This window comes from Papio anubis, chromosome 5, assembly GCF_008728515.1.
Source record: "Papio anubis isolate 15944 chromosome 5, Panubis1.0, whole genome shotgun sequence".
Classification (NCBI taxonomy): Eukaryota; Metazoa; Chordata; class Mammalia; order Primates; family Cercopithecidae; genus Papio; species Papio anubis.
In genome coordinates, this window is record NC_044980.1 from 36,230,578 (window position 1) to 36,247,344 (window position 16,767).

Consider the following 16,767-nt stretch of genomic DNA (forward strand, 5'->3'; position numbering starts at 1 on the left):
AAAAATTGGGTATGTGTCTTTTAAAGCTGCTTGCTGCTTATTGCCGTAATACCCATCAAAAAGCTTGTTTTCAGGTTATACCAAAGTTAACAGAATTTAAGAATGCCATTTTTACCATATCCCTACCAACACAGAGTAGGTATTGTTTAAAAAGAAAATTATTTAAAAAATGAAAACAAAACTTTACTAGACTGATACATGAAAAATGTTTTCTCTTTATTTTGCATTTTAAAATTGTAAATGCTGTTCATCCAAGCATTGGGATTCTAACTTCCCTGAACCTTTCCTCAAGGTGGTCTTGTTGTCTTTTGACCAGCCTGTATTAATTCTATGATAATGATTAAATAATAGACTTACACATGTTGACCTTGGGTTGTGTTCACACCTACTAGTTCTGTAGTTTTTCTATTCTTTTTTTTTTTTTTTTGGAGACTGAGTCTGGCTCAGTCGCCCAGGCTGGAGTGCAGTGGCGCGATCTCGGCTCACTGCAAGCTCCGCCTCCCGGGTTCATGCCATTCTCCTGCCTCAGCTGGGACTACAGGCGCCCGCCACTAATATTTTTGTATTTTTAGTAGAGACGGGGTTTCACCGTTTTTGCCAGGATGGTTTTGATCTGACCTCGTGATCAGCCCACCTCGGCCTCCCAAAGTGCTGGGATTACAGGCGTGAGCCACCGTGCCCGGCCTTTTCTATTCTTTTTTTTATTTTTTGAGATGGCGTCTTGCTCTGTCACCCAGGCTGCAGTGTACTAGTGCGATCTTGGCTCACTGCAGCCTCCACCTCCCAGGCTGAAGCCATCCTCCCACCTTGGTCTCCTGAGTAACTGGGATCACAGATGTGTGCCACCACACCTGGCTAATTTTTTATACTTTTGGTAGAGACGAGGTTTCACCATGTTGCCCAGGCTGATCGATCTGCCTAGCTCAAGCGATCCTCCCACTTGAGCCTCTCAAAGTGATTATAGGCATGAGCCACCCTACCCGGTATAAATCCTTCATTTTAGTACCTCATTCCTTTACTCAGAAGTGAGAAAGGTGTCCACATGTTTGTGCCACATAGGGGAAAATTAGTTACTGGGGGAAGAGGAGAATGTTTCCATGCTCATACAGTTCCTTGTTATAGGGCTGAGATTTCTGTTTTCCTCTTAGCTCCTTAAAGTACCTGCATTACTTCTCATGTTGCCCCTTTCATCTTCAAGCCAACTACAATGCCTCAAATCCTTCTCAAACATTGGATCTCTCTGACTTTTTCTGCTGTAGCTGTTCTGCATCTTTGCCTTTAAGGGCCAACTAGGATAGTCTCCCTATTTAAAAGTCCATAACCTTAATTACATCTGCAAAGGGTAACTTTTGGGACATTCTCCATTCTGCCTCCTGTATTAGTGTTGTTGTTTCTTAGGGTAGGGATCTAGGTAAATTAGAGGAGGATGGGAAAGTTGACTGATTAATAGTACTTAGTGAAGGGATTGTCATGAAAAGTTATCTGTGACTCAAACTCCTGTGATATTTTATGGTTATATTGGAGCTATGTTATAAACAGACAAACTGAGTGTTTATTGATCAGTATTGATCACCTGAAGTTTGGCCAACTTATTGCAAGGCAATCGCAGTCTGCCATTTGTTCATGTTTTAGGTAAAAAAGCTCGCACATTTGACTTGGAAGCAATGTTTGAACAAACTCGAAGAACAGCTGTGGAAAGAAGTCGCAAAACACTGGGTAAGAAGTTCAGATATTTATCCTTTTATTGGTTTAAGTACTATGTATACCTCATGCAAGTATATTAAAAAAGAAAAAAGAATGTGATTGGGCGCGGTGACTCACACACGTAATCCCAACACTTAGGGAGGCCGAGGTGGGCGGATCACCTGAGGTCAGAAGTTTGAGAGCAGCCTGGCCAACATGGTGAAACCCCATCTCTACAAAAATACAATAATTAGCTGGGCATGGTGCTGGGGCCTGTAATCTGAGCTATTCATGAGGTTGAAGCAGTTGCTTTGCTTGAAGTCGGGAGGTGGAGGTTGCAGTGAGCTAAGATCCCGCCATTGCACTCCAGCCTGGGGTATAAGAGTGAAATTCCATCTCAGAGAAAAAAAAGTGTTGTTATACTACTTGTCATTGTTGGATTTTTTGTTGTTGTTGAGATGGAGTCTCTCCCTGTTGCCCAGGCTGGAGTACATTGGCGGGATCTCGGCTCACTGCCGCCTCCACCTCCTGGGTTCAAGCGATTCTCCTGCCTCTGCCTCCTGAGTAGCTGGGACTACAGTCACATGCCACCACGCCTGGCTAATTTTTTGTATTTTTAGTAGAGACAGGGTTTCACTGTGTTGGCCAGGCTGATTTTGAACTCCTGACTTTGTGATCCGCCTGCCTCGGCCTCCCAAAGTGCTGGGATTACAGGCGGAGCCACTGCACCCCTGCCTTTTTTTTTTTTTTCTTTGAGATGGAGTCTCGCTCTATCACCAGGCGGAGTGCAGGGGTGCGATCTCAGCTCACTGCAACTTCCACCTCCCCGGTTCAAGCAATTTTCCTGCCTCAGCCTCCTGAGTAGCTGGGACTACAGGTGTGTGCCACCACGGCCAGCTAATTTTTGTATTTTTAGTAGAGATGGAGTTTCACCATGTTGGCCAGGATGGTCTCATCTCCTGCCCTTGTGATCTGCCTGCCTCCCAAAGTGCTGGGATTATAGGTATGAGCCACCGCACCCGGCCCAATTTATCATTTTAAAACCAACAATGGGCTGGGTGTAGTGGCTCACACCTGTAATTCCAGCACTTTGGGAGGCTGAGGCAGGCGAATCACCTAAGGTCAGGAGTTTAAGACTAGCCTGGCCAACATGGTGAAACCCCGTCTCGACTGAAAATAGAAAAATTAGCGAGGTGTGGTGGTGGGCACCTGTAATCCCAGCTTCTAGGGAGGCTGAGGCAGGAGAATCACTTGAACCTAGGAGGCAAAGGTTGTGGTGAGCTGAGATCGCACCATTGCACTCCAGCATGGGCAACAAGAGCAAAACTCCATCTCAAAGTAAAATAAAATAAGATAAGATAAAATAAGATGAAATAAAAAAATAAGCCACAAGAGCAAAACTCCATCTCAAAATAAAATAAGATAAAATAAAATATATAATATAAAATAAAATAACTAAAATAAATAAAATATTGTACAGCAGCAATATCCAGTATTTGGCAGTGTGCCTGACAAAAAATATTTTCAGTCTTTGGAAGAAAACTTTTTTTGTGGTAAAAAGAAAGCTATCTACATGTACTATTTTTTGAAAGAACTATTCATTACTTGTTTTATTTGAGATGGTGTCCTGCTCTGTTGCCCAGGCTGGAGTGCAGTGGCACGATCTCGGCTCACTGCGACCTCTGCCTCTTGGGTTCAAGTGATTCTCTTGCCTCAGCCTCCTGAGTAGCTGGGATTACAGGTGACCATCACCACGCCCGGCTAATTTTTTTGTATTTTTAGTGGAGACATGATTTCGCCATGTTGGCCAGGCTGGTCTCGAACTTGTGACCTCAAGTGATCCGCCCGCCTCGACCTCTGAAAGTGCCGGGATTACAGGCGTGAACCACCGTGCCAGGCCAAAACCCATTATTATTATTATTTTGAGACGGAGTCTCGCTCTGTTGCCCTGGCTGGAGTGCAGTAGTGCGATCTTGGCTCACTGCAAGCTCTGCCTTCTGGGTTCACGCCATTGTCCTGCCTCATCCTCTAGAGTAGCTGGGACTACCAACAGGTGCCCACCAACACCCCTGGCTAATTTTGTTTTTGTATTTTTAGTAGAGATGGGGTTTCACCGTGTTAGCCAGGATAGTCCTGCCTTGTGATCCACACGCCTCGGCCTCCCAAAGTGTTGGGATTACAGGTGTGAGCTGCTGCGCCCAGAAAAACCCCTCATTATTATGTGAAATTTCAAACACGGAAGTATAGTCATGAACTACCATGTACCTGTCAATCAGATTTAACTACTGTAACAGTTCATGGCTAGTGTTACTTCTGTTTCCCCTTTCAGATGATTTTGAAGCAAATCTTGGACATCATTTTACTCATAAGTATTTTTGTATGTATTTTAAAATGGTAAGGATTGTTTTAAAAAAAGCTTAACCAAGATACCTGTAAGAGATAGGAAAGACCAAGCTGTTTCCTACCCTCTCACACTCCTCTCAGTACTTCACTCCTTTTTTTTTTGATTTGAGACAGGGTCTCACTGCTGTTGCTCAGGCTGGTGTGCAGTGCGTGACCTTGGCTCATTGCAGACTCAACTTCCCTGGGCTCAGGTAATCCTCCCACCTCAGCCTCCCAAATAGCTGGGACTGTAGGTTGGTGCTACCACACCCCACTAATTTTTTGTATTTTTAGTTGAGGTAGATTTCACCATGTTGGCCGGGCACAGTGGCTCACACCTGTAATCCCAGCACTTTAGGAGGCCTAGACGGGTGGATCACGAGGTCAGGAGAGCGAGGCCATCCTGGCTAACATGGTAAAACGCCATCTCTACTAAAAATACAAAAAAAAAAAAAAAAAAAAAAAAAAAAATTAGCTGAAGCAGGAGAATGGCATGAACCTGGGAGGTGGAGTTTGTAGTGAGCCAAGATCGCCCCTCTGCACTCCAGCCTGGGTGACAGAGCGAGACTCTGTCTCAAAAAAAGAAAGAAAAAAAAAAGATTTCACCATGTTGTCCAGGCAAGTCTTGAATTCCTGGGCTCAAGTGATCCACTTGTCTTGGCCTCCCAAAGTGCTAGGATTACAGATGTGAACCAGTACTTTATTTCTGACACCAGATATATAGGAGTTTTCCCCCACACATCAACCAGTTTTCCAACTGGGTATTCGGTAACTCACTTTAATTCTGACACTGTCTGCCTGGAGACTACCACAAGACTGCCTTCACTCAGACACTAATCTCAAGTCACAGGTTGTGACCAGTGCTTCTAATCTACTGTCTATAAATCAAGGTTCCCATGACTCCTCTTTTTGGTTTGATAATTAGCTAGGATGGCTCACAGGGAAACACTTTACTTAGTTTTAACAGTTTATTATAAAGGGTGTTATTAAGGATACAGATGAACAGCCAGATGAAGTAATGCATTGGGCAAGGTGCGGAGTGGGAGAGGTGCAGAGCTTCTGTGCCCTCTCTGGGTGCACCAACTCCCCAGCATCCCCCTGTGTTCAGCTACCCTGAAGCTAATCACATCTAGTGGTTCAAGAGTGTCTAGGCTGGGCGCAGTGGCTCACATCTATAATCCCAGCACTTTGGGGGCCAAGGTAAGAGGATGACTTGAGCCCAGGAGTTTGAGACAAACCTGGGCTAACACAGTGAGATCCTGTTCAAAAAAGTTTTAAAAAATTAGCTGGGCATGGTGGCGCACACCTGTAGTCCCAGCTACTTGGGAGGCTGAGGTGAGAGGGTCACTTGAGCCCAGAGGTTGAGGCTGCGGTGAGCTATGATCATGCCACTGCATCACAGCCTGAGTAAAAAAGCGAGAGCCTGTCTCAAAAGAAAAACAAAAATTTTGCCGGGCGCGGTGGCTCAAGCCTGTAATCCCAGCACTTTGGGAGGCCGAGACGGGCGGATCACGAGGTCAGGAGATCGAGACCATCCTGGCTAACACGGTGAAACCCCGTCTCTACTAAAAAATACAAAAAAAATAGCCGGGCGAGGTGGCGGGCGCCTGTAGTCCCAGCTATAGGGAGGCTGAGGCAGGAGAATGGCGTAAACCTGGGAGGCGGAGCTTGCAGTGAGCTGAGATCCGGCCACTGCACTCCAGCCTGGGCGACAGTGCGAGACTCCCTCTCAAAAAAAAAAAAGAAAAACAAAAATTTTTTCTATAGATCTTAATTTCCAGCTTCCCCAGAGATTGGTGGGTGAGGATGAAAGTTCCAATTATCTAACCCGTCAGTTTTTTTAGTGAGCAGCAGTCCCATGCTGAGGCCTAGGGGTCCCACACTAAGTCACTTCAATAGCATAAACTTAGGTGGGATCCAAAGGGGCTTCTAGTGAATAACAAAAGAGAGCTCCTATCACTCAGGAAATTCCAAGGGTTTCAGAAGCTCTGTGGCAGGAACCTGAAACAAAGACCAAATATATTTCTTTTTTTTTTTTTTTTTTTTTTTTGAGACGGAGTCTCGCTCTGTCACCCAGACTGGAGTGCAGTAGTGCGATCTCGGCTCACTGCAAGCTCTGCCTCCCAGGTTCAAGCCATTCTCCTGCCTCAGCATCCTGAGTAGCTGGGACTACAGGCGCCCACCACCATGCCCGGCTAATTTTTTTTGTTTTTTTTTGTGTTTTTTGTAGAGAAAGGGTTTTACCCTGTTAGCCAGGATGGTCTTGATCTCCTGCCCTCGTGATCTGCCCGCCTCAGCCTCCCAAAATGCTGGGATTACAGGCATGAGCCACCGCGCCTGGCCAAATATATTTAATATTATACCGCAATATCATCACATCAAAAAACAATTTTAATATCCTCAAATGATAGACAAAGACATGCTATCTGAGGCATTTACAAATGTTTTAAACAATTTAGTGAATGTTTGTACTATCACAGTGTAGGTACCTTGTATTTACCATTTTAAGCATATAATACAACATGTTTTGAACAGAATTGTCTTATTTGGCTATGTAAGCTTTTTGTTTTTATTTACTTATTTTTTTAGGTCGCCCAGGCTGGAGGGCAATGGTGCAATCTAGGCTCACTGCAACCTCTGCCTCCTGGTACAAGCAATTCTCCTGCCTCAGCCTCCCCAGTAGCTGGGATTATAGGCACGTGCCACCACCACCGGCTAATTTTTGTATTTTTAGTAGAGACAGAGTATCACCATATCCGCCAGGCTGGTCTGGAACTCCTGAAGTCAAGTGATCTGCCTGCTTTAACCTCCCAAAGTGAAGCTTTTTATTTTTAATCTTTTTATTTTCAATTTTTGTGGGTACATAGATGTATATATTTATGGGTATGTAAGTTTTATAGTCCCTAGTACTTTGCTTTGTAAAGTAGGTTCTCAGTAATATTTCGAGAACATTGAATTGAATTTAGACCTATAATACTGTCTTGTTAAAAAATGAAATCTTGCTGCTTTGGAAAATATTTTGAAATGGCACAATCTGGGCTGGGCATAGTGGCTCATGCCTGTAATCCCAGCACTTTGGAAGCCTGAGGTGGGTGGATCACCTGAGATCAGTAGTTTGAGATCAGCCTGGCCAATGTGATGAAACCCTTTCTCTACTAAAAATACAAAAATTAGCCGGGTGTGGTGGCGGGCATCTGTAGTCCCAGCTACTCGGGGGGCTGAGGCAGGAGAATCGCTTGAACCTGGGAGGTGGAGGTTGCAGAGAGCCTAGATCGTGCCATTGCACTCCAGCCTGGGCGACGACAGCAAAACTCCGTCTTAAGAAAAAACGGTTACAATCTGTTGGAAGGAGCTTGGGATTTGGAATTGGGGAACCTAGGTTTGAGGCCCAGCCCCACAATCTACAAGATAAGTAACATTGGATGGGTTTTTCCAATTTCTGATCCTTCATAACCCTGTTGTGTGTGTATCATCTACTTTGGAAGTTTCTTGAAGAGATTAAGATGTTGGGTACAGTAGCTTATAAACAACAAAGAACTTTATAAATACTAAATTCCTGTAATTTTTCTTAGTAAAGCATGTATACATTTTATCTAAGCGGAACTTGGGGAGTTACTGAATTTTTAAATTTTTTTTTTTTTTTTTTTTGAGACGGAGTCTCGCTCTGTAGCCCAGGCTGGAGTGCAGTGGCCGGATCTCAGCTCACTGCAAGCTCCGCCTCCCGGGTTTACGCCATTCTCCTGCCTCAGCCTTCCCGAGTAGCTGGGACTACAAGCGCCCGCCACCGCGCCTGGCTAGTTTTTTGTATTTTTTAGTAGAGACGGGGTTTCACCATGTTAGCCAGGATGGTCTCGATCTCCTGACCTCGTGATCCGCCCGTCTCGGCCTCCCAAAGTGCTGGGATTACAGGCTTGAGCCACCGCGCCCGGCCGAATTTTTAAATTTTTGAAAAATTGTCTCAAGACTATAGTCTCCTTTGATTTTTGTGGATAAATTATTGAACTTTCTTGATTTAGTATTACATCCTTGGATGGCAATTTATACCTCTGATCTAAATATATGAATCTAAATTGATGATCTCTTTGAAAGATCTACTTAGCTTTAGCAATAGAAAATACTATTGGGATAATTTATGGAAGTAGTGTTCATCATTATATGGGAAGTTATTCATAAGAGTTGTTTTTTTTTCGTGTTCTTCTAGACTTGGCAATTAGATTACATTTAGACTGTGGAATTAAAAATGATTCCCTGTGAGCTGTCCTGGCAAATTATGAAATTGAAGAGAGGGGTTGCGGGAACCTTAGTTTCCTACCATAAGACAGTTTGACTTATTTTTCTTTAAAAGTTGGAAATTCTCATATGGGCATTATTTATCTCATGCTTGGTATTGGAGTCTTTCCCTGGGTATTGATAGTACGCTTGAGGAAGCTAAGACTTTGACCTTTTTAATAGCAAGTTTGTCTGTATATGGGATTATGAGCTGATTATGGTTGCTAAATGCACTAGTGGAAAGGATGGATTACTATAAAACCCCAATAAAATACGTGCTGTGAAGGGTCTGGAAATGATAATGGTACAAATTCTTTTTTAAATGTTTTTTATGTTCTTGAAAGCTATAAGTATGTGCAGGACATATGAAACACATATTTTTTTTTTTCTTTTTCTTGAGACAGAGTCTTGCCTGGTCGCCCAGGCTAGAGTGCAGTGGCGCGATCTTGGCTCACTGCAAGCTCCTGGGTTCAAGCAATTCTTCTGCCTCAGCCTCCTAAGTAGCTGGGATTACAGGCATGCACCATCATGCCTGGCTAATTTTTTGTATTTTTAATAGAGGTGGGGTTTCACCATGCTGGGCGAACTCCTGGCCTCGTGATCTTCCCTCCTCAGCCTCCCAAAGTGTTGGGATTACAGGTGTGAGCCACTGCGCCCAGCTGAAATACAGACTTTTTTTTTTTTTTTTTTTAGAAGTGTTATACTAGGCTGGAGGCAGTGGCTCACATCTATAATCCTAGTACACTTTGTGAGGCTGAGGCAGGTGGATTGCTTGAGGCCAGGAGTTTGAGACCAGCCTGGCCAACATGGTGAAACCCTGTCTCTACTAAAAACACAAAAATTAGGTGGTCATGGTGGCTGGCATCTATAATCCCAGCTGCTCGGGAGGCTTAGGCGGAAGAATTGCTTGAACCTAGGAGGTGGAAGGTTGCAGTGAGCCGAGATTGTGCCTCTGCACTCATGCTGAGTGACAGATTGAGACTCCGTCTCAAAACAGAAACGAAAACAAAAAGAAAAACTAAGGGAAAAAGAGGGAGGACTGGCATGGTGTGGTGGCTTACGTCTGTAAATCTTGAGGCGGGAGGATTGCTTGAGCCCAGGATTTCAAGACCAGCCTGGGCAACATAGTGAGACCGCGTCTCTATTTAAAAAAAAAAAAAGAAAGTAAAAAAGAGGGAAATGGCAGCTGAGTAGGCAGCCTCAATATCTTTTCCTGATTAGTAATATAATTGACTGTAAGACCTGAGGGAGAAGATGAGCCTAGAGTACAAACGCTGCTGCCATCCCCAGAGGTCTGGAGGGATTGGCTGAAAAAACAGGGTGAGCTAGGAGCTAAGCAGGCTTATTCTTTTTTTTTTTTTTTTTCTCTTGGGGACGGAGTCTCACTCTGTGGCCCAGGCTGGATTGTGGTGGTATGATCTCGGCTCACTGCAACCTCTGCCTTCTGGGTTCAAGCAATTCTCCTGCCTCAGCATCCCGAGTAGCTGGGACTACAGGTGCACGCTGCTATGCCCGGCTAACTTTTTGTATTTTACTAGAGACAGGATTTCACCATATTGTCCCGGCTGGTCTTGAACTCCTGAGCTGAGGCAATCCACCCGCCTCGGCCTCCCAAAGTGCTAGGATTATGGGTGTGAACCACCACCCCCGGCTTCAGCACATTCTTTTTTTTTTTTTTTGAGACGGAGTCTCGCTCTGTTGCCCAGGCTGGAGTGCAGTGGCGCAATCGCTGCTCACTGCAAGCTTCGCCTCCTGGGTTCACGCCATTCTCCTGCCTCAGACTCCCAAGTAGCTGGGACTACAGGTGCCCGCCACCACGTCTGGCTAATTTTTTTTAAATTTTTTGTAGAGATGAGGTTTCCCTGTGTTAGCCAGGATGGTCTCGATCTTGTGACCTCGTGATCCGTCCGCCTCAGCCTCCCAAAGTGCTGGAATTATAGGCGTGAGCCACTGCGCCTGGCAGGCCCATTCTTAATTCTGGACACTATGCTTCTTTTTAATTTTTTTTCCAGTCTCTAGTATCAGAGTGCAGAATTGTTGACTCTTGACCCACCTCAGCCCAGAAGACACGAAAAAGATAACATGATCTAGAGCCGTAATGTTTGCCTTACTTCTTCCTGGAGGGTTTTGTCTTCAATATTTGACATGAAAGACTTTGTAGTTCCTTGTTGATGTTTGCTGGGTAACTCTCTTCCTCATCTTCCATGTCCCAGCAACTAAAGACCCTATAGAATACAACATTCCACTTGATAAGTGTCCTTTGCTGCTGCTTAACTTGAGTTATATTGTATTTCATTATTAAGTGAAGGAAAAAAATGTTAAATATTATCTCAGGTTATTGAGGATGGTGGCAACTGAGTACCAAACTATTCATACATAATCCTTTTTCTTCCTAGTGCCCCCACAATTGTAGAGTGAGATTATCAGAGGGAAAAAAGTTAGTATTTAAAATTTTTTTTTGTCTTTCTAGAGTAAACAACTCTGGAAAATTAATGTAGATTTTTTTTTTTAAATATAGTGAAAGCAAGTTTATTAGGAAAGTAAAGAAATAAAAGAATGGCTACTCTGTAGACAGAGCAGCCTATAGTATAAATTTTTTTCTTTTTTTTTTTTTTTTTTTGGAGACGGAGTCTCAGTCGCCCAGGCTGGAGGGCAGTGGCACAATCTGGCTCACTGCAAGCTCTGCCTCCCGGGTTCATGCCATTGTCCTGCGTCAGCCTCCCGAGTAGGTGGAACTACAGGCACCCGCCACTACACCCGGCTAATTTTTTTGTATTTTTACTAGTGATGGGGTTTCACCGTGTTAGCCAGGATGGTCTTGATCTCCTGACCTCGCGATCCGCCCGTCTCCGCCTCCCAAAGTGTTGGGATTACAGGCATGAGCCACCGCGTCCGGCTAGTATACATTTTATTATGATTTTGATAGCTAGTCTCTGACCAAAATTCTAGTGTAGAAAATTCAGAAAAGAAGTGCTACATTTTTTTTTTTTTTTTGAGAAAGTGTTTTGCTTGTGTTGCCCAAGCTGGAGTGTGATGGCGCAATCTCAGCTCACCACAACCTCCGCCTCCCAGGTTCAAGCGATTCTCCTGCCTCAGCCTCCTGAGTAGCTGGGATTAAAGGCATGTGCTACCAGGCCGGGCTAATTTTTTCTTTTTAGTAGGGACGGGGTTTCTCCATGTTAGTCAGGCTGGTCTGGAATTCCTGACCTCAGGTGATCCGCCCGCCTCGGCCTACCAAAGTGCTGAGATTACAAGTGTGAGCCACTGCGCCAGGCCAAGAAGTGCTAAATTTATGTTTTAAAACATTAGAAAGTTAATCACCTAAAATCTCACCTTCGAATACGTTTTAAAAAATATATCACCACCACATTATGCTAATTTTGCTTAGCATATCTGTTAAAATGTTTTCCCAGATTTCTGTTTTCTATCACTATTTTTATTGTCTGCAATTAGTATTATATTGCTATGCAGTAATTTTGTTCAATTCTTTTACCACATTGGCCATTTAGGTTGATAAATTTTTTTTCTAATTTTAAAAATTGTGATAAAATACACATAAAATGTACCATCATAATATTTAAGTACATAGTGTTGTGCAGCCATCACCACCATCTATAACATTGTTCGTCTTGTAGGACTGAAACTGTATACGTATTAAACAATTCTTCAGTGCCCCTCCTTCTAGCCTCTGTTAACCACCATTCTACTTTTTGTCTCTGACATTGACTACTCTAGATTACCTCATGTGAGTAACATCATACGATATTTGTCTTTTTGTCTTTCTGTGAGTAGTCTATCTCACTTAGCATAGTGTCCTCAAGGTTTATCGAAGTTGTAGCATATTGCAGAGTCTCCTTCCTTTTTGGGTAAATAATATTTCATTGTGTGGATATACCACATTTTGCTAATCCGTTTGTCTATAGATGGATACTTTGGTTGCTTCTACATTTTAGCTGTTGTGATGTTCCTATGAACATGGGTATACAAGTATCTTTTTTAGACCCTGCTTTCAGTTTCTTTGGATATTTACTAGAAGTGGAATTGCTGGATCACGTGATGATTCTACGTTTAACTTTTTGAGGAACCACCATATTGTTTTCCACAGTAGCTGTGGTTGATAATTTTTTGCTGTTACTGCTAGCACTCTAAGTTATGTCTTTGTGGCTATGTTAATTTTTAGCCTTTCTAATACTAGCAAATTTTGAATTGTAATGGTTGGATTTTTTTGTTAATCTTTTTTTAATCTTTTCAGAAGCAAGAGAAAAAGAGGAAGAAATGAGCAGAGAGAAAGAATTAAGGCAAAATGAAGATATTGAACCAACATCCTCAAGATCAAATGTGGTCAGAGATTGCTCCAAATCATCTTCCAGGTGCCTGATTTTCACGAAAGACTTCTATTAAACTATCAGTTTTTAGGTGTTCGTAGAGTGTTTTTTTTTTTTTTTAAATTTTTCTGAGACGGAGTCTTGCTCTGTCGCCCGCTGCAGTGTGGTGGCGTAATCTTGGCTGACTGTAACCTCCACCTCCTGGGTTCAAATGATTCTCCTGCCTCAGCCTCCCAAATAGCTGGGATTACAGGCATGCACCAGCACGCCTGGCTAATTTTTGTGTTTTTAGTAGAGATGGGGTTTTGCCATGTTGGCCAGGGTGGTCTCAAACTCCCGACCTCAGGTGATCCGCCCGCTTTGGCCTCCCAAAGTGCTGGGGCTATAGGCGTGAGCCTCCTGAGTAGCTGGGACTACAGAGGTGCACTACCACTGCTGGCTAATTCTTGTATTTTTAGTAGAGGCATGGTTTTACTATGTTGTCCAGGCTGGTCTCAAACTCCTGACATCTGTCTGCCTCATTCTCCCAAAGTCCTGGGATAACAGGTGTCAGCTACTGGGCCCGGCCTCCAGTTATTACTTTTTTGAGATGGAGTCTTACTGTTTGACCAGGCTGGATTATAGTGGCTTGATCTGGGCTCACTGCAACCTCCACTTCCTGGGTTCAAGTGATTTTCCTGCCTCAGCCTCCCAAGTAGCTGGGATTACAGGTGTGGGTCACCATGCCCTGCTAATTTTTTTTGTATTTTTGTAGAGATGGGGTTTCACCATGTTGGTCAGGGTGGTCTCCAGCTCCTGACCTCGTGATCTGCTTGCCTTGGCCTCCCAAAGTGCTGGGATTACAGATGTGAGCCACCACTCCTGGCATCCCAGTTACTTCTTTTTGACAATGCAGCAGTGGCCTAACACATTGATTTTGTTTATCTTGTCAAAAAATCAACGCTTGTTTCAGTGATTTTTTAAATTCTTTGTTTTGTTGTTTGGGATGGAGTCTCGCTGTGTTGCCCAGGCTGGAGTGCAGTGGCGCCATCTTGGCTCACTGCTACCTGCACCTCCCGGGTTCAAGCAGTTCTCTGCCTCAGCCTCCCAAGTAGCTGAGATTACAGGCGCCCACCACCACGCCCAGCTAATTTTTGTATTTTTAGTACAGACTGGGTTTCACCATGTTGGCCAGGCTGGTCTTGAACTCCTGACCTTGTGATCCACCCACCTCGGCCTCCCAAAGTGCTCAGATTACAGGCGTGAGCCACCACACCTGGTGTTATTCTTTTTTTTAGTGTCAATGTCATTTGTAGTTCTGCTCTGATTTTTTTTATTTCTTCTAATAATTTTTGGTTTGCTTTATTCTTGCTTTTCTAGTTCTTTGAGGTGCATCATTAAGTTGTTTATTTGATGTATTTCTACTTTTTATGTAGTTGTTTATTGTTATAAATGTTCTTCTTAGTACTGTTTTCTTTGTTTTCCACAGGTTCTGATATGTTTTGTTTCCATTTTCTTTTGTTTCAAGAAATTAAAAAAAATTTTTTTTTTTATTGACCGTTTGGTCATTTGGGAGCCTGTTGTTTTATTTTCATGTATTTGTACAATTTCCAAGGTTCCTCTTGTTATTGATTTTTTAATTTTTCTTTTGAGACAGGGTTTCACTCTGTCACCCAGGCTGGAGTGCAGTGGCACATTCTTAACTCACCGCAACCTTCACCTCCCAGACTCGAGCGATCCTCCCACCTCATCTCCTTAAGTAACTGGGACTACAGGTGTGTGCCACCATGCCTGGCTAATTTTTGTATTTTTTGTAGAGACAGTCTTTCACAATGTTGCCCAGGCTAGTCTTGAACTTCTGAGCTCAAGCAATTCGCTCACTCTACCTTGAAAAGTGCTGGGATTATAGGCATGAGACACTGCGCCTGGCCTGATTTTGGTTTTGTTTTGTTGTGGTTAGAAAAGATACTTGAGGGCTGGGCAAGGTGGCTCATGCCTGTAATCCCAGCACTTTGGGAGGTCGAGCTGGTGGATCACGAGGTCAGGAGTTTGAGACCAGCCTGGCCAACATGATGAAACCCCGTCTCTACTAAAAATACAAATATTAGCTGGGCGTGGTGGCTCATGCCTGTAATTCCGGCTACTTGGGAGGCTGAGGCAAGAGAATCACTTGAACCTGGGCTGAGGAGTGAGCCAAGATCATGCTCTGGCACTCTAGAGTGAGACTCTGTCTCAAAAAAAAAAAAAAAAATCTGTTTTAAAACAGTATAGCTGGAAACTTGTGCGTTAATCATAAGGGGGAAATTTTGGAGTGTGAATAGCTTAATATAAATTTATTTAGTCATTTAGCTATTACTTATTGAGCGTCTTCTGTGGATTACACAGTATTTTAGGCACTGAGATACAGCAGTTAGCAAGTCAGATGAGACCTTTGTTCTCATTGAGCTCTCAGTGTTGTGGGAGTATTTGAAGGGATGGATAACAAACAACTAAATAACCAAATAAAATAACTTAGCAGGCATGTAATGAAGATAAAGGTACTTCAGGTAATGGGAAGTGGTGGTGTGCCTGAAGGTTTAAAAGGGGTGTGCCCTTAGGCTTCTTTGAGGAGGAGACATTTGAGGAAACTCCAAAAATGAGAAAGAGGCTGAGTAACAATCTATGGGAAGGATAAGTCAGCCAACGGAACTCCCAAGTGCAAAGACCTTGTTGTGAACTAAACTTAACCTGTTCAATTAGAAAGAAGGCCTTGGAGTGGAGATTTGAGCTAGGCAGTGGCTCAAATCTAGAAACTCAGATCTTCATGGAGGTTTGCTAGTTCATATATCTCTGTTTAAGGGTAACCTGAATGTGAGAATATATTCTTTTCACTGTTTAACCTAGATGAAAACAAAAAGAAAAATCTCAAGTTTTTCCTTCAGTAGATAGAGTGCCTCTTATAGGTGAAGCATTTTTTAGATGCTGGAAATATGTTAGATGCTAGAACAAAATGGAAATTTGTGCTTTCCTGGAGCTTACATACCAGAGATACTTCATTAGAAGGCAGTGACACTTTTAATCTTATCAAATATTTGAAAGATTAATTGATACAATTAAGAATGCTGAGTTCTCAACTCTGGAGGCAGGTGGAGGGGTGGTGGATGGTGAGGGCTATACTTACAGGTGTTTGCTAGAGACCTTAATGAGAATGTATAATAGTCCTCAGGTATGGTGGATAGGAAACCACTTGGGAATCAGTATGATATGCTCTAGACTCTCAAGCCTGTCCAACCTGCCTTATACTGTTGTTGATTTCTTTTAGACTTTTAGCATCCTGAAGCCATGGTTTTTAGTTTCTGTCTCTAGTGATAAGTAGAAAAGAGGGATGAGGAAATGGCTTCACTGGCCCAACCAGAAACAAATTAAGAACCCATGACTGTATTCTGTCCCTTGGATACCCCTGGTTAGAGTATGGTGTTTTTAGAATGCAAGGACGCTACATTTAATGTTTGGCAAAGTGGCAAACTTGGACTAGCCGTGAGAAATAACTTGTATTTCTGAAATTATGTTGAAACATTTTGGGAGTAACTTCCTTACATGACTGGCATTATTTGCTACTGTGGCAATCAGGGATTGGATTCAAACATAGTTAATTGAGGCACTGGCCATCTCAGTGGTTTTTGTCCATTACTATTTTGTAGTTTTTCTTCTGTATTTCCTTGTTCACCTGTCTCTTTTAAAATTTTTTAAATTAAATTTTTATTATATATCTATATTTTGAGACAGGGTCTCACTGTTGTTCTGGCTGGAGTACAGTGATGCAGTCATGGCTCACTGTAGCCTTGACCTCCTGAGCTCAAGTGATCCTGCCACCTCAGCCTCGTGAGTAGCTGGTACCACAAGCACATGCCACCACACCTGGCTCATTTTTATTTTTTGTGGAAACAAGGTCTTGCGATGTTTCCCAGGCTAGTCTCAAACTCTTGGGCATAAGCAGTTCACCTGCCTAGGTCCCTGAACGTGCTGGCGTTACAGGTGTGAGCCATTGCACTCAGTCTCACCTGTCTCTTTATGAGTGCTAATGGTCTAATGGCCCTTTAACGCAAAATTGCTGTGACCCTTTATTTTTGACTTTGCATAAGACAGGTTT

General features: G+C 43.2%; 1 protein-coding gene across 5 annotated transcripts in view; it reads left to right on the top strand.

The window, feature by feature from the left end:
• Positions 1 to 16,767, top strand: part of WDR70 (WD repeat domain 70) — a 381,158-nt gene that overhangs the window by 674 nt on the left and 363,717 nt on the right. For 2 of the 5 annotated variants that reach the window (XM_003899590.5, XM_021939308.2), the window contains 2 exons: positions 1,633 to 1,716; positions 12,587 to 12,704. In XM_003899590.5, the coding sequence (XP_003899639.2) occupies positions 1,633 to 1,716; positions 12,587 to 12,704 (202 nt within the window). Of the gene's footprint in view, positions 1 to 1,632; positions 1,717 to 12,586; positions 12,705 to 16,767 lie in introns of those variants that run through there. The other 3 variants (XM_017959497.3, XM_021939307.2, XM_009208298.3) reach the window with 3 other exon arrangements.